We start from the raw sequence: 19,371 nt of genomic DNA, 5'->3' as shown, positions 1-19,371 counted from the left end.
CCGCTTATTTGTGTCCGGGTCGAAAGGCCACAAAAAACATAAACAAAAAATGTTAATACACAAAGAGGTGTTATTTAACAATTTTGAAATATTTAATTCATACCAAAAAAATCTATCGTCTAGTCAAGTATTTAAGATTAAAAAACAATAGCCATTTGTTTTATTTTTAGTTTGGCAGTGTTAGGGGCGTACTAAGTTTACAGGGGGACCGAATATGGCGGCGCACACAGGAACAAGCGTGTTGTGAAGATAGTCGCTCTAATGTTGATGCATTTCACTTCGCTAAAGGACTTTAATGATCATATGTGAAGCTGTTATTGACAATTGTTTGTACGCTAAGACGCACAAGGTAGGAGGCCTCGTTTAGCTAACCGATGCTAACGGGATTAGCCACCTTTTGATACCCCGGAGGAAGGAGGCTGTTGACCTTGTTGGCAGTTCAGTCACAGCCCTTTGCTTTTCCCTATTCTTACGTATTTATTCTATAATATAACAGACTGAAACTGTCGGTTGATCATTGAGGCTAAATGAGGGATAGTTGTTTTTATTTAACCTAAATTTTCCGGCCTCTACGCACGTTGGATAGGAGCTTCTTCATCCGGACAGGATTCCTGAACTCAACTTGGATATTCACCTTTTCACTGCCCCCTACGTCATCAGAGGACCATGTCTGTGTGGGTGACCGAGGAGGTGGTGAGGTGGTCCCTCCGCTTTTGCAGCCGCACATCTCAGGTGATGCAGCGCGGCCTCCTGGCGACAGCATCACCCAGAGACACAGCTCACATCTGGGGCCCGAGGCCGAGTCAGACGTGCCTGCACATGGGTTCTGTCAGGTCAGCGAGGTTCTATTCACAGGGTGCGGCCCACAATGAGGGTTCGGGGGGGAAGAAGCCGGCCTCCTCTTCTTCACTATCTGATAAAAGCCAGTCTGTGGTGACCGCCCCGGGACAGAAACCGGCAAAGTCCCCTTTCTTTGACCACCTGCAGCGCTGCGGCTCCCCGACAGACGTGCTGGACCTCACCTGTCAGTACGCTCCCACGGTTCGACAGGTCAGCAACTGCCTGACCCACATGTGGACCTCCACCAAGAAGATGAGCGACGAGCAGCGGCGCTGTGAGCTGCAGCTGATGTTCGAGCATCCCGAGTTTGACAAGCTGCTGCAAATGGCCTTGAAGGAGGTGGGGGTCATGCGCGGGGAAGATGTGGCGTACACCCTCCTGAGCATGGTCAATCTGGGTGTGCCTCAAAGCAGCCGTGTGGTCCAGACGTTTCTGCGAGTCTGTCAGGTGGGCAGTCCAGCGAGTAAGATGTTTTTACCACTTGGAATATTGTTTGTTGTTGTGTGTGTGATGTTTTTTCTTGTCCACTTAAAGGATAAACTGAACGAATTTGACGAGAAGAGTCTGTCCATCTTGGCTTCCTGTCTGGAACACATGGAGAGCAGCCCCAATGTGGGTGCACTGAAGGAGGGCATGAGGTAGGGCTGGTCAAATACAAGATGCAAGAGTTCCTTCATAGACTAAAAACCTTCCAGCCTCTGGGATATCCAATAGCTTTCTTTTTCAGATGAATTCACATTCTTTATTGTGGCTTTATCCTAGGCTGGTGGTGGAGGCGCGTCTTCCTAGAATCAAGCATGTCATGTCCCTGCAGACCATGATGCGCATGCTGGGGAAGGATGCCCCGATGAACCTCAAACGGAAACTCGAGGTCTGATCAGGAGTCTTTGTTTTTGCCATACCAGGTGCTCATCCGCCTGTCAGTGGGATTCGTGCCATTTTCCATCTAACTGAGCTGTATGTATTTTAACCTGTAATCTATTACACTCTTCCAGAGAAAGGCTTTATCAATGAGCGACCAGTTCAGCCTTCCCAACGCCCAGCACATGATCTCTACGATGGCCGCAATGGGCTTCTACTCCAAACCACTGCTGGACGTCTGTAGTAACAAGATCATAGGTAAAAAATGAAATTTGTTAAATGCTCCAGTAACTCTGGTTATAAATTGTTTGAAGAGAATAATTTAAGTATTGGCTCCACTATCTTTGGACATCTATTTTAAAGTCTCACCGATGTGCTTTCCCCGTCTCCACGTCTGTCCTCTCTCGTAGAAAACGTCCACGGGATCCCCTTCAACCGACTGTTCGCTGTGCTGCTCTCCTGTCGGGAGCTGCACTACAGAAACTTGGACCTGCTCACCTGCATTTCTGACTATGTCACCTCCACGCTTGAGTTATGGACCAACAAGCAGGTGCTGAAACACACAGCTCTCTCCTAATTCCTTTTTGTTAAATGTTAAATGTGTGGTTTGTCCTCTGTAGTGTAGTTTATACACAAACATCTAAAGACGAGAGCTGTGATTTGCCTGTTTCTGTGTCTTTGCTGAGTTGTTTTTTTTAAGTTACTCTTTGTGCTTCTCTCCTGTTTAACCAGATGATCCTCTTCCTCTCCGTGTTTGAGAACCTCGCCTTCTCTCCTGCGCCCTTAATGGAGTCGTTTGTTGAGAAGGTGATCGCCCGCCCAGATGACCTGACGCTCAAAGACCTCCTCTGTGTCCTGAAGGTGTACTCGTCTCTGAACTACGACCTGCAGCAGCACAGACGACCGTATGTCACTCACATGTCTCCATCTTTCTCTTGTATTAGACTATGTGTCATTTACCACGTTAATGAAGCCAAGTTGAAGATAGGATTTATGTTGGGTTTCATTTTGCTGCATCAGGTTCCTGGATGGTCTCACTCAGGTTCTGGAGTCCTATCTGCCCAAGATGTCTGGGTTCGGACTTTTAAAGGCTGTTTTCCATCTGGGTCTACTGGGCCACTTCCCCTCGACACCACTGGAGCAGCTCCTGCACAATAGCACGGTGGAGCAGCTCAACACGACAAGTGAGACACTGAACACACGCATGCACAGTTTATGGTTCTCATCCTATTCTCGGTTCTTCTTCTGTACATTTTCAGTTTCTAACTACTCCCACATACCTCATCTGATTTCAACCTTTTAAACATCAATACTACCAGCGTCATTTAGTATTTCATTTCGGGGATGGGCCAATTCGTTTCCTTTTCATTTGAATTGTTTAATTTCATCCATTTCCACTTCTTCTATTTCTCCCCAGCGTCGAAGCCGAGCCAGAATCGAATGTTTCAGACGATAGACCTGTGCCTCCGTCTCGACCGCCCCTCTCTCCCTCGTCCCCTGACCGTCCCGCCATCCTTACTGGGAGACCCCACCCCCTGCCCTCCGTCAGTCAACCAGTGGCTCTCGCAATGTTTGCAGAGTGTGATGGAGGACCAGGCTGACTCGATGCTGCAGGAGGCAGTGATGGTGGAGAACTTCTACCTCATAGGTAAAGAGGATCTTCGTGATGCACTGAATCCATTTTCTGCTTGATTTGACATTTAGCTCTGTACCTTCCACTACGCAGTGATTTTCATTACAAAATGTGTAATGTGTGTGTGTGTGTGTGTGTGTTGTATCTCAGATGCCGTTATAACCAAACCTCTGTCAAACCAAACCCCGGAGCCCGAAGCGACGGGTGAAGGAGAAGCGTTGTCTCCAGCAGAGAGCAGTCAGAGGTAAGAGATCCGCTCCGATGTCAGAAAATGAACAAAAAAGCAAATATCAGCAAATCTCTGCAGTGTCTTGTTCCTGTGCACTGAGTGTATGTCATGTCTGGTGACGCCAGAGGATGTGTGGAGGTTTTGTTCTGATAATATCGGCTGTGAAGCATTTGGAGTTAACTGGATATGCAGCAAAAAATAAAATGTAAAGAGCTCACCAGGGCACTGAATTGTGTTTTACATGTAGACTGTTTGAAACTTTTGTGGTTAGGGTTAGGGTTATTATGAACTTGTACTACAGCTGCAGCTGCTCTGGGATTTGAAGTCCTGTTTCACCACACACAGATGTTCAGTTTCATCCTGTCTTGCCTGTTCCTAAATTAAAATGTTGACCTTTTAAAAGCTGATAAACCCTTTTTCCCCTTGTTCTAGATTTGCTGTCATTTACGCACCTGCATCAGCTTTTTGCTACCGTACCTCCAATCCTCGTGGTTCCCTGGCCATAAAGCTTCGCCACCTGAAGATCTTGGGATATAACCCTGTTCTGGTGAGACTCCGAAATGACCACAGTTTGATTTTGGCAAATTTGAGGAATTATAGAATCCTCATATCTGGAGGGAAGTTAGAAGTACAGTTACAAATTGGTGTAACCGCAAACATTGCTATGGATTTCTGCAAAGTCCGTTTGTTGAGTACATCTTGTGATAACACGATTTATATTGTTTTTATAAAATCCAGGTATTGGAGCAAGAGCTGCAGTCTGTGTCTGAGGAAAAGAGGACGGAGTTCCTCAGGGGACAGATTTATCCAGAACACCACAGGTCAGACACACAACCGCAAATGGAGCAACTACAATCCTGAAGACAGGCGTCGGTGTTAAATGGATGCAACCATCATGAATTTACATCTTATTGCTTTGTAAACAAGAAAATAAATTAATGAAATGTATAAAATGTACATGGTCTCTGATTATAGTATAAATAAAACTGACTGTTTGTATTCCTAAAGCAAGACAAAAACTGCTTGAATTTCAATTTAATCATGCGCTTCATCCATACATTCAAAATAAAATTATATATTTTATACTGGGATTTTTTTTTTACCATTTAATTGTCAATACCAGTGATAAGAAGGGGTTCTAGAGTTAAGAATGATGGTGTGGCTGATGACGGTGCAGACAAACTCACTTGGGCTTTCCCATCTTATCAGACAGGAGCTGTGCCCCAAAAGTCCAAACCCATCCACTGAGCTGACAACATCCTGATTATAAGGGTAAATAATGTAAGGTTGCAACTCTGAAAAGGGGAGAACCACTGAATTTAAAAAAAAAGGAGGATGGAGGAGTGACTGTGCTGGAGGGAAATGCTCTTTTCTTACAATACGGCTAAAGAACTCCTCAGAAACAACGAGTCAATCTTTCTGATGCTTTTTGCAGCAGATGAGTAAAACCGCTAAACGAAACCAAAAAACGACCTGTGTGCGCTTGCAGTAGCTGCACAGAAACTGCAAGGTGAGCAAGGTGGCGGTTCAGTCCCTGTGAGGCCACCACGTTTGCAGAAAGTATGAGAACGGGGGTGGAACTAGGTGGAGGAGGACAGGAAGTGGTGCAGATTGTTGTTCTTTGATGTGTGCGCCTCGCCTCGTCGTTTATCTGATTCTCAGTGACGTCGACTCTGAGAAAACACGGTCTAGCTTTACTGTTTTCACAGATAGAAGAGCGTGGAAAAAGTGAGATGTTAACGGTAATTCATGTTTTTTGACACCGAAGCTTTTAGAGGCCCCCCTGGGGTTTTTTATTTGGATTTAATGGTTGCCGATGCACTCAGATTTAAGAGCTGAATGAGCCGCTTGCGGTTTAAAACCCCTCATAGTGACACCGCCATCTGCCGACCACAGAGATGGGGGTTCCTAGAGGGGGGGTGCGTATGTGTGTGTGAGAAACAGGCAGAGACAATGAGGGAGCTGAACACGAAGCAAGCGAAACCAAAACAGTTCATTTATTGTTTGTTTTTTTACAGCTGCAAAGGGAACTTCTGCGTTCTCGATGTGTAGACACAACAACCGTGATTTACACTTAAAGAAAACCCCATCACAATAATGTTCTTTTCCAAACAAGCGACAAGGACGTCCCTTCTTTTTTATACATAAGTAGAGGGCATAGTTGGTAAAATGGTCCGAGGCCGTGTGTGAGATCAGAAGTGCCTTGGGATCGGTTTCTGAATCCCTCTTTTCCTCCTGCCGTCCCTCATTCCTCCTGGTTTGGTGTTCATGTAATCACTCTGGGAAGCTTCTTTCCTCATCCTGACCTGGAAGACGCATGAAGAAAACATTCATGACATATCTCAATGTTGTACCAGTAAGAACCAAATATTCCACAGACTGAATTTCCGGCTCAGGGGAGGCAGCTCCGGCTAATTTAAATACTCCCACATCTCCATTTATTTCTATTCTCTTTACTTAGATTTGTATTTTGATATATTTCTTTCCTAATTGTATGTACTTGGTGTATATTTATATTTCAAACTCCTCAGTGTCAGAGGAACATCTTACCCAGATGACGATGGCGATGACGGTGACAGTTCCGCTGTAGATGCTTAGAAACGCAACCAACACAATCCAAATCCAGAAAAGAGGTTGGCTTGGATTATCACCAGAGTCACTGCTTACTACAGTGGTGTCTTTCTTGGACCTGCAGGCGTGTCCTGGAAGAAAGCATTGCCAGGAAATACCCAGTGTACCGTTAAAGTGTGCACACCAATGTTTTAAACATGCACTTTCCATCAAAACGCATCTAGACTTACCTTTGACAAGCTTCAGCACAGCACTGGGAACTGTTTTCAGGGGCGGAGGGAACATCACGAGGCCCTCACATCTGTAGGATCCATAGCTGCTCTCAGTCACTCCGGTGAGGACGAAATCCACCGATCCCTGCCGTTGGTTCTCCACCTTCACACCAACCGTGGTGTGCAGCAACGTGCATGTCAGCGTGTTGTTTTCACGCGTGCATGTGACGTTGGAAATCAGTTCCTGCTCCTTGAAAAGTTTGAATCTAATCTCGTCTGCAGTCACATTTGGGCACGGCACAAACACGTCTTCTCTGCCGGGTGCGCAGACAGTTTTCAGCTGCACTGGAGAGGAAAAACATGAGATGTGTCAGTTCAAGAAAGTTTTCCACATTATAATGCAGCGTTGTGTTTGCTGTTGCTGTAAACAGAGTCAGGATACTTGCATTTAATTCCACAGAACTGAAATTCAGGCTTTGAAACTCGGCATTTCACATCAACCCACACGGAATATATATTCACGTTTAGTGCACCTCTGTTAACCAGCATCACTTTGAAACATTCACATGGAAAACAGAAATCTGCTCGAGTGGCATATGACTCAGAAGACTGAGGTTACGATGAGGCCGTATCTGGTGTAGTGTGTTTTAGTGTTGAAACGAAGGCAAAGGGTTATTTGATATCCCTCTGTTGGCCCACGTATCGATTTATTCAGGCCATTTGAAGTACTGGTGAACAGAGGTACTTTCAGCTCTGACTTTTCATGTTGTATGTGTTTAAACTTAACTGTATAGCAGTTAAAGTAAAAAAAAGACCTACTCTTCGATTTCTAAATATACTAAATACACTAATCTGCCTGTTCACTTTATAGAGACTGAGGAATGCTCACCTCAGTGTTCACAAACCAAACTGTCCCAAGCAGGCACAGAAAATTCTCTCGTTTCATTAAACCACGAGTGCAGTTGAAACTTACCATCGCAGGGGCATGTGCTCGGAGACACATGCGTGGCACATGATAACCTGCAGCCCAGCAGCAGCAGGAACGTCCAGCCGATGCTCCTCCTCATCTCTCGCAGCGTGAGTGTGAATTTGCCTCCAACAGAAGAATAATGTCCCACAAGGCTTTTCCCTCTCATCACACTAACACCCGAAGATCATCCAACAGCAAGCTACACGAGCCATCACTCCGATTCTCTCCGCCCTGGTGCCGTGCATGCGTCCCACTGAAGGTTAAACATCACGTCCCCGTTGTGTCTATTGACTGAAACACTCCCACTGAGCTGCAGAGACTGCACCTCACACTCTCTCTCTCTTGAGGGAAAACATCCTGTTTCAGAAAAAACACTTCCTCTGCTGAAGTTTCCGTTCTCTCCCAGTGTGACCTTCTGAGGCCTTTTAGTGTCAGTAATGTAAGATTATGATCATATGTTCATTTACCGCCGGGGCATCCCAAACTTGTTTCCCCCCTGAGTCCTAAAATCACTGCACTGTGTTGCTGATGATGTCACTGGTTTGCCATAATCACCTTATTGGTCATAAGCGGATGAAAATCAGAAACATACCAACATATTTTGTTATTTGCATAGTTTTATGTTATACTTTCTTTTCGTTCTGGTAACAATTGTGGCTAACGAATGTCTTGCAAGTTGCAATCTTGGTGAACCACTGATTTACACCACAGCTCATTGCTGGATAGTTCCGCTCCTATTGCTGTGCATGTGATTTAAGGCCATATTTTGTAAGTTGGGTTAAAATCTCATCGGTATAAAATTGTAACTAAAGCACTATGGTAATTATTAAGCAGATTTGTGCAGTAAAACAACATGGAATCATGTGAATTTGTGTTTTTGCAATGCACTCACTGTCTATGCATTCAGGCCTTTCTGTTGTGGATTTTATTAATCTATTATAAACCTATTTTAAACAACAGTTTGAAACTCCTGGTTCCCTGTGAATGCATGAATAATAACTTAAAAGGATTTTTGCATTAAGCGACAGAACTTGGTTGAAATTTGTCACTGTAAATATGTGTGTTTACTGCTGAGTGGCCTTGTGAAGAGTTGAAAGCTGATGTCCCAGCTGGACGTGGAGTGTGTGACCAGAAGTGTAATGACCCGGTGTTCCAATGCAACCGGGCAAAGTTTACTGAACACAGTGAGTGAGGAGTGCCAAACATTTATTGAACTGGTTTCAAGTGACATTTGTGTGGCGGCAAAAAGTGTCATCGCCTCACCAAAACTCAGAGAATCAGATTTAGAGCAGTTAACAAGAAACAGTCTCAAGACTCTGAATATCAGTTAGGCATCATTATCTTTTTGAAAAGCACAAAGAAGTAAATATACACAGTGGGGTTGAGAAGAAGGTGCAATGTGTGTCTTGGTCCACTAGATGGCAACAGATCATTGTGTTTTGATCAGTCTAGTGCAAAATTGCCATAAAAGCAAGAAATTAAAAAGTGTTCTTCTTTATGATTCTTACTATTTCTAGTTTTGTGCAGGATTTACAGACTAGGAGAAGGGATTAGAGGCCATAACAATATTAACTTTGTGTAGCGACACATGGTGACAGGTTCATTGTGAAGTGGGGATTATAGCATTCATTAAAAATGTTGTCTGATGAAGGGGATTGTCGGCTTCGTAATGCCATGTGTCCATATGGATAACACGCAATAATCTCTTAATCTGGTACATGTCCCTTTTGTCTGGCGGTGGTGTCTTTAGGGGACAGTCTGCGATAACCCATCTTTAAAAAATCACATTTAAAAAGTGTTATTCTTAAAGGAATGATAGTAATAATGGTTAGGGATGGGCAATACTCTCACAATCATGCTCTTGCGTTGCCAAAGCACAGTGAGGAGGTTTAATTATTTTATAATTTAACTATATATTAAAGGTTTCTATGATTAAACTACCTCATATTTCAAAAATTTGTCTTAGCTCATAATAAAGAGTTTAAAAACCACAACCTTCCCCTAGGAGCAAATATAAGTAATTAAATAAACAAATAACAATAATGTGACATTTTTAGTGCTAAAATCGATATCGACTGACAGGAACATTTTATTGATATAATTTCATTTATCTTTATCTTCCTCTACCTCTTCTTCCTCCTCTTTTCTCTCTTCTTATGATGATGATTATTATTACAGAGGGAATAGCTGCTGGAGGATGATGCTGCAGGTATTACCACAAAAATATATAAAATCAAGTAAAGATAAACAGAAGCAGTAAAGGTGACTAATAAAGAATTACCTTACTATCGTGTGTGATTAATTTTCCTCCATCTAATCAAACAAAAAAAAAGCTTTTTATAATTCAAATATGCGATCAACCTCTTGGAGGAGTGTCGTTTTTTCCCACGGGCCGTGAAGGCGGCGGCGGCTCCACTGGGCTGGACAGGAAACGACGGAGCTCCTCAGCGTGTCTGCTGCTCGGCTCCGGGAGGGAAGAATGGGAAAGGGCGACGGGACGAGGCAGCGTGTGGCGACATGAACACAACGGGCTTTTTCTGAACCGACTCGCGGCTTTAACACAACAGACACACGCACTTCAAACCCCCGGGACGTCTCCGCTATTCTCCCCCCCCTCAAAAAAGAGGACCGAGTGCTGGAAGGGAGATTTCGCTCCCGTAGGAAAACGCAGCCTCTTCTTTGTGGACTCTCTCATTTTCCTTGTGAGTACGTTTTTCCATGTTTCTTTTTAAAACCCCTCTCACATGTTTATTTGTCTTCTCCACACCAATTACACACTCGGGCTTAAATTGTCAACACATAAAAATGTCGAGATAATCATGTGTTAGTGCCACAATGGAGGAGGAGGAGGAGGGGGGTTGCAAGTTTAGGATGCTAACGACGGGGCAGCCCTCCCATCTTTGATTTCTGTACCCGGGGGGAAAGTGGATGTTTGTGGCCACAAACTAGCTAGATGTGGGGTGTTTGGGTGTGTGTGTGTATTGAGGTGGGGGGTGTCTGCCAGCCCCCCCCACCCCATCTCCACCTCTCTATGCGGCCATTGAACAAGCCCTTTTCTGTGGGGAGGGGAGGGGAGCTTTACATTTGAACGTGAGCCCATTGTTGTGGTGTATTTGCCCCCCCCCCCCCCCCCCCCCCACCCACCCACCCAAAAAAGAGCAGCCCAGGGTGCGGGTGGAGGTGTCTCTCCAGTCCCCTCCTCTGCCTCCAGCTCCAGGGATGAACGCAGCCTCCACCCTGTGCAGCGGCAGCAGCCTCCGGGTAATGGCCGATGGTTTTGTCGCGGTTGTGTTTATACATCTCACAGGAAACACCCTCTTTTTTTAAAAACGCCTTTAATCGGCCATGTAAGATAAGTGCTCATCTCTGTGAAGGTGGTTCGAGTCATTCGGTGCCTCCCTTCCCTCGCAGCGGGGTTCGAATCCCCTTTGTTGGACGATGACGCCGGCAGCATCCAGTCTGACCAGTGGCCATCACCAGTGCAATGCTACCACCCACTACATGCTAATCGAGCTAGCTCTGCAGGGTTTTTAGCTATTCTGGGTTAAACACAGCTCCTCGGTGCAGCCTGGTGGGAAAGTCACTGCTCAAACATGTTGTGTTTAACTTCACATCCTTGCAAATGAGTGGAGGGAACTCAGATGCAGTGTTACCCCCCCCAGACAGTAACACAGGCTGGATGATGACCCTTCCATTGACCGTGGGGTTCAAAGGTCATTTAGTAGAGGAGCTGCACAACATGCCTCTGTCTGGCTGCTTCCCATATGGGCCCAGGTCCTCACCTTTTCAGCTTAAAGGGTTAGGGCACCCTGATGAAGTGTTTGGTGAACTATCCCTTTAAACATAGACCTCATGGGGACCAAAGTCCAGTCCAGATGAGACTAAACGTCAGTCCTGAGCTCCTGGTTAATGTTAGACGTGAATGGGTCATGGATAGGTTCCTGGATTAGGTTTTGGTCGGGCTGTCAACAAATGAAACTCAACACAAAGTCCTAATTAGTGTCGCTGTGCAAACCTATGTGTGCACATACTGGTTTATGTTGCCTCTAAAGGACATTTTCCATCATAAACCCTGACCTTTCCAGGACCAGTAGACTTCATGGAGACCTTGTCCCAATGAGGTCGAACTACATTTCTCAGGCTCTGGTTGTTGTCAGGGATGAGTTGTGGTTAGGCGCCGATTTGTCATGGTTAAAGTTGAGCTGGCGTTAAAATGCAGCACTCAAAATCCAACCAATAAATCAATAAATTCATAAAATAAATTAACAAACTGATAAAAAAACATCTGATAGTTAAGTACTGAGGGAAAACGGTTTTGTTAGGCTGTCCACAATGAATGGAAGTCAATGCCAAGTCAATATAGGGATGTGTGTATTTTCTTCTATTTGCTCTACCAATACCAGACCTTTAACTCTAACTCTTCAGTTGAAGGGTGAATACAGCAAAACAAACTCAATGAGCTCCTCAGCAGCCACTTGTCCTTTCTTCCCCCGCACTGTGGCCTCATAATAGACCCTCTGTGTCCCCCGGGCCACGCTGGATTTGCACCCACAAAGCACCAGACGAGGAGACCATTATTTTAGGCATTGAGACAGCGCAGCGACAATGCAACCCTCTCGCTTGCCTTGCAGTCAATGGGTTGAAAATAACCACTGGCCTTCTGGTCGCCCCCTTCGCCCTCGGGCAGACGCCTTTTAAAGCTTGTTATGTTTTTTTGCAAGAGGGAGGTAGCGGGCGTTTGGAGTCAGATTTCCCCGAGTGTCTTTTCAGAGACACAAGATGATGAAAGAAATGTACGATGCCCCAAAGCACATCTGGAAACCCCGGTGATGGGTTGTTTTTGTTCCTTTTGGGCATTGTTATACTGTGGCTTGGTTTCCTGTGCCGGGTCCCATTATGAATGTTGTTTTTAAAGAACCTTAACGATCATACTGTTTTTTTAGAAAAGAGGAAGACAATATTTGCTGTTTTTGACGCCAGAGGCTTGTTTTTGAGTTTATTTGAGGCCTGTGGCTGAATTCCAACAGGTAGTTGAAGCAGATGTTTTTCAGCATCATCGCTCTGTGAAGGCAATCGCACAAACACGTAAACAACTTGAAAGACAGGGAGAGTAAGGACATGCAGAATATGATGCTGCGTGTAATGGGATCATACAAAACATCAGAGTTATTCTGAAGCCGCTGCATTCAGCTCAGTCATGGATTACATTTCTAGCCTCAGAGCTAAAACACATGTGCGAACAGAGCGTGTCAGTCAGTTCACGGCCGCTGTTTTAAAAGCACATGTAAAGAATGTTTCAGCTCCTGGTGAAAAGAGAACCTGGGGGGGGGGGGGGGGGTATCCATATGTATTTAGGAAGAAGACTCTGCTCTAAATACATAACCAGTAACATGGTTTTCTCATTTATCCGCTCTTGTCTTGTTTTGCCAAACGTGGAATGGAAAAAGAAGAAGAAAAACCCCATCTGCTTTCCTCCTTCCATTCCTCCGCTTCCATTTTTTTTTCTTCCGCTTGATTTCCCCGGGATGTAAGTTGATTAGATGTGAAAAACAGTTGTCAGAGAAATTTTGGACTTGAGGAATGATCCCCAGAGACTGTGTATGTTCGCAGAGGGATTTGTAAGCTATTCTCGGTTTGTGTGTCTGTGTGTGTGTGTGTGTCTGTGTGCGTGCGTGCTGCTCTGTCCGTCTGTCAGCGCTTTCCCTGGCTCTGCTGTACGAGCTGCCATGTCTGACCTCTGCCCATCCATCCCGACCCCTGTCTGTGGGCATAAGACAGTGCTGCACCAAAGCTCAAAAGATGAGAGGCTGGGGTTCGGGGTGGAGGGGGGGCGATGGTGGTCGGTGTAGGTTTACAGGTTGTGTTACAGCCGCCGCGGGTGTAGGTGGGTAAAGGTGGAGAGCACGGGATGGGAGGATGGCACTTCAAACGGGGCTTTGAGACGCACCGGAGGGGAGAGAGGGTAACCTGATATCTCCACAGTGATAGGAGCGTCTTGGACTTCTGGTTCGGGGGACTGGAGAAGATAAAGGCCACCAGCTGCACCAGGGCTCGGCCTCATAATGCCAGACTAGATGGCTGTGCTGTGTGTGTGTGTGTGTGTGGGGGAATGAACGCGAGAGAGAAAGTAGCTGTGTGTCATTCCACCTGGGTGTGTCCGTCCCCCCCACCCACTTGTTGCAGGCACATGGTCCCTGCTTGTATAGGGCCTTGTTCTGGTAACATTTTGCTGACCTTTGGCGGCAGCTGCCCCTGCCATTTGGAAACAAAGACAAATGGTTAACCAGCCCGCCTGTGGCCTCCGAAGCCTCGCCTCTTCCACATAGCATGTTGCTCTTCCTGTTGGCCTTTTCATGCACACTTAGAAACTTTGCCCAAATGCCCTCAATTACAGGAAATGAATTGTTTAAAGCGTCATAGTGCAGCCTTTTCTTTCGTGGTGATTGATTTCTTGTCCTCTGCAAGGGAGGCTTTTTTCACCGACACCCACGTGGAGGCGTGGTGAATCCGTCCCCTCGCCAGATCATTCGCTCGAGCTGTTTCAGTGTATGGGCGAGGCAGCGCCTATGCTCCTCCTGCACCACTGATCGGAGTGGGCAGAAGGAGGGCATGAGCTTGGCCCTCGCTCAAGCGCACAGGGCATACACCGCTTTGCAAAGACAACGGAAGATACCAACGGTGATGATTGACCTACAATCGGATCTCCTTGCCATGTGAGTTTTTCATATCTGTGCCAGTGGGCGGTAAGCGCTTCTCTCCCGGAGTAGATAAAAAGAGATAGTTCTGTCCCTTTACTCTTCGTCCTCTTGTTCTAGCTGTATTGCATCTTGGTCCATTCTGGCTCTTGTCATCGGAGGAACTGATCCTTCTCCATCTTTAATGTTGGATTCTCTGTGTGTGATTGTGATTCAGAACATGGAAAAAAACAAAGTGTGTCTAGAAAAGAGCCCTAAATAAGGCTGTATTTACAAGCTACTTCTTCCATTACTTGTTGTCCTACATTTGATCTCATCTTTTCTATACATTTCCAACCTGTTGTTATATGAATTCATTAGCTGTCTCTTTTGTTTGCCGCTGCTTTCACTGAACAGTTTGTTTAAGCGGCTTAGGCAGCTATTAATCAGTGTGACTTTGACAGCGGCAGGTGGCTGACTCTCATCGCCAGGCTGCTACTGTATCATAGAAGGTCTGTTTGGTTCAGTGCCTTCAGGGGTCTTTGTTAATTCAACAGGAAGTGGAGGGTGCTGAAAAATTACCTGTGTGGTGGAGCTGTTGCTCGTAGTCATGCAAGTCCAGCATGATCAGCACCTGTGACTGCCACAATGCCTCCAGGCCCTTTTCCTGTGTTTTTTGTGTGCTCCTATCCGTCAGATAAGTCACCCACAGTTTGGGTAATCACCCTGAAATTGATCCCACATCCAAGGTGGGGAAGGGGGAATCTCATCCCAGTGGGAATTCTCAACCAGAATTCCTGCAGTGGCATCGGGTATCAGCGAGGAGAGGGTGGAGCGGAGGAGGTGATTTATGGTGTTGTGTTTCTTTCCCTGCGTCCACAGCAAAGTACAGTTGCAGCTCCACCGCAGAAGTTACGGGACGGCTTGATGGATGGGACGGCCCGTCTGCGAAGATGGACAGTCTTTAGATGTGGGCCAAGGATAATGGAGAGCACACAAAATGCTTAAGGCAGGCAGGAGTGCTTTAGAGGGAATATTGTTATGAGCCCACAAAGTGCTAAGTCACAGGAAATGCACATGTGGTGCCTGGATGCAGCCGCTGCGGTGTAGAAAATGTGCAGTATCGACTGGGGGGGTGATGTACGATCTGTCCTTTGTACGAATTCCATAAGCAACGAGACAGCTGATTAATTTCCTTACTCTCATTATTGCTTTCACGTGCACTTTTTTGCTCCTTTTAACTGAATTAAATAGAATTATCACGGTCATAGTCTGGGATAAACATGAGGAGTTCCTGTGTCCTCTCGGTTCCCTGTCTGAGCAGAGTTCAGCCGGTTCTCATGAAAACAGAAAAGCAGATTGTTTGTCTGTGTGTGCGGGGTGGTTTGTGTTTGTTTGCAGTCTCTGGTAACACTTACAGTCCAGCATAGCGAGGGTTTGAGGGAGAAACACACCACACACACAGGGATACAAATAAATTTAACCCAACTGTGTCCCCTCACCCCACTGTGAAATGCCTGCCCCTTGGCCTAAAACTTGCAAGTGACCCCTGTTTAGACAAGTTTATGGCTCTCTAACCATTTCCATTCCATAGGATTCATTTTTATTTACTTCCTGGTGTACACGCCAACAATAGTGACATTATAAGACTATCAGAAAATGTCAGGGATGCAGGGATTACAGCGTTCTGTTCCTGGCACCACATTGTGTTGGGAGGGCGTGTTTGTGTGTGGGTTACAGAAGCAGTGGTATACGTCTGAATCACTGGAACAAACAAATATCTTGGCGTGCACGGAAAACAGATTCCAGACCTGAGGATACACTGGCTTTAAGTTGTCATTTATCTGAAATGTAGCCCCTGAAGGATTCCTTTAAATCACATACATGCACTGACGGCAAAAACAGACTCATCCCTATGTGATTTAAAAGCTCCAACTGTTTCTGTTTTTCATTTTAAGATTTGAACAAGCAATAGAGCAAAAACTAGCTCGGAAATGTCTTGTTTTGTCATTAAATATGCACTTTAGCCTACCCCCCCACCCCCTCCTCAGATCTTTTACTACAATCTAACCCATAATCATGAAAGTTGCTCATGTAGCTACACTCTCCAGGCAGCATCTGGTGAAACTTCAAGCAGTGGAAACTAGAGGGCCTGGAAAGCAGCCCGCCCTCGACACATTGCCCGCTCAGTGCCTCCCGAGCCAAGAGCCAAGAACCGCAGGGTTCAACGCACATCGCCATGTCACTGGTGACCGAGCTGGCTGCCAGAAAGAGGTGGAGGTGGAGGTGGAGGGACACCTGTGAGGAAGAGGGTGATAATGTGAGAGGGGGAGGAGGGGGAGGAGAAGGAGAGACAAGTTTATGAGAATCAATAAAAAGTTCTCTGCTGCTGATGTCATGTGAAATAAAAGCGGTTTGGAACCGCTGAGGTCATCCTTCGCTTTGCCTCCATCAACGTCCACATTTTCACAACACTTGGCTTCAAGCTCGAGTTCTGCGTTTACTGAACAGACCGATGCTGCCAGGATTCTCTGTTATTTTTCCTTCTTTTTAACATCAGGGTTCATGCGGGACACTGAAGGAATGTAGGAGGCTCAGATGGTAACTGCAGTGACCTACAACGCAGAGAGGATCCCATGTCTGTCGCTCAAACCTTCAGGCCTAATCTCACAAAATAGTGCTCTGTGTGTGTGCAAGTGCGTGCTTTTGCCAAATCTCATTCACTAATACCCTTGCAGCTCTCCCACTGAGCCCGAGCCCCTGTTGACTGGGTTAAGTTAGTGGCTGAGTAGCTTGCTAATCTGTCTCTGCTCCGCTGATCTTCACTCTCTAGTGACTCCTGATTATTTCGGTCCACGTGCCACACAGGCAACTCAGTGACTGAATTGAGATCTGCCCCCGAGTTTGGCACCACAACCAAGTTTAATGCTGTGGGGAGCCGTCATTAGCATATTTGCGGTCAGCCAGCTTGACCCCTTACCCCTAACTGCTGTTACAGAACACAACGATGTGGATGCGATTTGATTTCTGTCTTTGAGCTGCTTTGTACAATCTGTGCTTCTGAGTCGTGGTGCTATGAATGAAAATGGCTAAAAAATGCTGGAACCAAAAAATTCCATTTTAATCCACCGCAAGAGCAACGGGTCCAACTGAGGACTAACACAAGAGGCAATTGACCACATAAGTTTGTATGTGTGTGTTACATTACCCATGAAACCCACCGGGGACCCCCATCAGACCCCACTGGCCATCGTGGGAACATTCCTGATGCAGCATTATTCCATAATTCCCACCATGTGTGGTTTTTCCAGAGCCGTGTGCTCACTGCCCGGACCGTGGAGAATCCCACTGAGGAGGGGAGATCAGCTCCTTGTAATTGCAACCAGACGTCACTGTGTGCGAGTGGAAACAGCCGAGGTCGTCTGTAAACAGAGGGTCAGTTCTGTGACATCCTTAACACGGGTCGGAGCATATAAAGGCACAGACACTCCATTTTCAAATGTACGATTTCCTTTATTGAGATTTTACATTTGAAGAGGACTTCCTGAGAAGGTCAGGCAGTCCACTGTGGAAGGATTACTTCTTGTGAGTTGCTCTTGACTTGGTATAAGAGCTGATCAATACTAATGCTCCTCCCCTGTGAGGATGGCTTCTGTAGATGTCCATCCTTCAGCTGACTGATGCTGTATCTCAGTGACCTAACAAGAGTGTTCAGGGTCACTGATAAGGCCTCAGCCTGCTCTCAAACCGGATTAAGAGGCTGCTTGCCCCTTCCCGATCAATACATCTCGCTGCATCCAGCCACTTTTGTACAGATCAGTGTTGAATAAGGGAGGAGATATGTTTTGTGTTGTGAAACAGAGGCCCGACTAGCAGATTATCAAGCCAACGGTCTTTGCCTCGCCGTATCACTGAGACGCATCACATATCCAGATGTGCAGCCAGACAAGAATGAGAGGAATGCATCTCTCGTGGTTTATCTGGAGCCTGTGATGCCTCTATAATATGGAGTTTCTGCTTTTTTGTGCAGAAATGTTCGAGAACAGGTTTACATCTGTTTATGGATTAGTTTATGGTTGTATTTCAGTGTTGTATGAAAGCCATATTATAGTGTTACAATAATACAATACTTTGCTACCACCTTGCATGATTGTGATAAATATACAAGTGGTATTTTTAAGGTTACCGTTTGTAGTGTGGTACAGTTTGTAATGTCTTTAGTAAGCTAACCTTCCCATGTGTATTCTATTGGATTGGATTCTGCTGTATGATCCTAAACCCAGGTTTTATAACTGGAGTCTTACTTAGACAATCCCTCTTATCGTTTTGTATTGTAAAAGGCAGATCTGGGCACATTTGACTAACACCAGTCCATGTATAACTTTCTGTATCAGCACCATATACAGAATATATTTGACAAGTATATCGTGCAAGTAGCTCTGTCTGATTCCTGCTTAGTCATTCGCTGGGCTTTCCCTACAACAATCCAGTCTTTCTTTTTCCCACTGTGACATCATCGCCGCCCCCTGCTCTCCTTCCCACTTCCTGCCCTGACAGGAAATGAGCCACCCCAAAGCTTTGCCACAAATGGGGGGGGGGAAGCTGTTACTGGACAAGGACACACCTGTGTCCTCTGCATAGGTTCTGTGTTTCCCCCTGGTCTGTTGTTCAAGTGGGGCACCAGTCAGGGCCACACAAAAAGTCTGTTGAGACTAAGCGTTGTAAAAACTTTGACACACAGGGCACCTTTTGGGCAGTTGTATGTTTTTTTTGCCGTGCCCACAGTCGCCCCAGAGCAGTCACAAGGGAAAATATTGTTTCCAGGGCACGCTCCTCTCGCCGCCCTTTTTGCAGAGGCTCCATAAACATGTATCTGAGCCTTACTACTTCTCATACCCAAGTTTCTGGCCAGAACTTCAATGACGCTACAGAAAAAGATCTGAAAATTGGATCTTGATATTTTCCTGATCAGGAGCAGGAGGCAGGACGTGACGTAGACACCATCACTTGCTCGCTGAGAATTTCCCCAGAAAATGTTATCGTCACACGGGCTTGTATCTTTCTCAGGGGGGGGGCTGGCAGTAAGAGTTCTGGAAAACGTCTGGAGCAACTGACTTGTACATTTGCGTTCTCACACCCAGCAATTTTCAGGAGTTCAGGGAATATCGACTTGTACTTCCTGGAATTTATATGTTTGAAGTGGAAGCAGTGGGAGAAAAAATGCGTGTGATGTTTGATTTAAGGCTTAAAATGAAACGTTGTCCTCTCCCTCTTTGTTCAAAGTGTGGTTTAAAGAGTCAGTCCTGATTATCTGTGCATGTGTCGCAGGCCTGCCTTTGTTTTCAGCCCCGACCAGCAGCTGCCGCCGGCCTGTGTGCTGT

The 19,371-nt window shown here is 45.9% G+C and overlaps 3 protein-coding genes across 6 annotated transcripts in view; 2 read left to right on the top strand and 1 right to left on the bottom strand.

The window, feature by feature from the left end:
* The first annotated feature begins 215 nt into the window (after positions 1 to 215).
* Positions 216 to 4,518, top strand: fastkd2 (FAST kinase domains 2). Its single transcript, XM_062380486.1, has 11 exons — positions 216 to 1,287; positions 1,375 to 1,478; positions 1,603 to 1,711; positions 1,836 to 1,959; positions 2,112 to 2,251; positions 2,434 to 2,606; positions 2,722 to 2,885; positions 3,119 to 3,349; positions 3,485 to 3,578; positions 3,996 to 4,110; positions 4,302 to 4,518. The coding sequence occupies exons 1-11, from the start codon at positions 667 to 669 to the stop codon at positions 4,422 to 4,424; spliced, it is 1,998 nt and encodes a 665-aa protein (XP_062236470.1). The 5' UTR covers positions 216 to 666; the 3' UTR covers positions 4,425 to 4,518.
* A 1,019-nt stretch (positions 4,519 to 5,537) lies between these two features.
* On the bottom strand, positions 5,538 to 7,609 carry si:dkey-1h24.6 (T-cell-specific surface glycoprotein CD28). The gene is made up of 4 exons (XM_062380517.1): positions 7,320 to 7,609; positions 6,365 to 6,691; positions 6,114 to 6,265; positions 5,538 to 5,869 (listed from the first exon to the last, which is right to left on the bottom strand). Exons 1-4 carry the CDS (start codon positions 7,480 to 7,482, stop codon positions 5,756 to 5,758), a joined length of 756 nt encoding a protein of 251 aa, XP_062236501.1. The 5' UTR covers positions 7,483 to 7,609; the 3' UTR covers positions 5,538 to 5,755.
* Positions 7,610 to 9,767: 2,158 nt separating this feature from the next.
* The window catches only part of raph1b (Ras association (RalGDS/AF-6) and pleckstrin homology domains 1b), a 36,982-nt gene continuing 27,378 nt past the window's right edge, over positions 9,768 to 19,371 (top strand). For all 4 annotated transcript variants that reach the window (XM_062380457.1, XM_062380459.1, XM_062380458.1 and 1 more), the window contains exon 1: positions 9,768 to 10,018. The gene's annotated coding sequence lies outside the window, so the exon portion shown is untranslated. The remainder of the gene's footprint in view (positions 10,019 to 19,371) is intronic.

Source organism: Platichthys flesus, chromosome 22, assembly GCF_949316205.1.
Source record: "Platichthys flesus chromosome 22, fPlaFle2.1, whole genome shotgun sequence".
NCBI classification, from domain to species: Eukaryota; Metazoa; Chordata; class Actinopteri; order Pleuronectiformes; family Pleuronectidae; genus Platichthys; species Platichthys flesus.
Note: the sequence above shows the minus strand (reverse complement) of the source record. Positions and strands in the feature narration are given on the sequence as shown.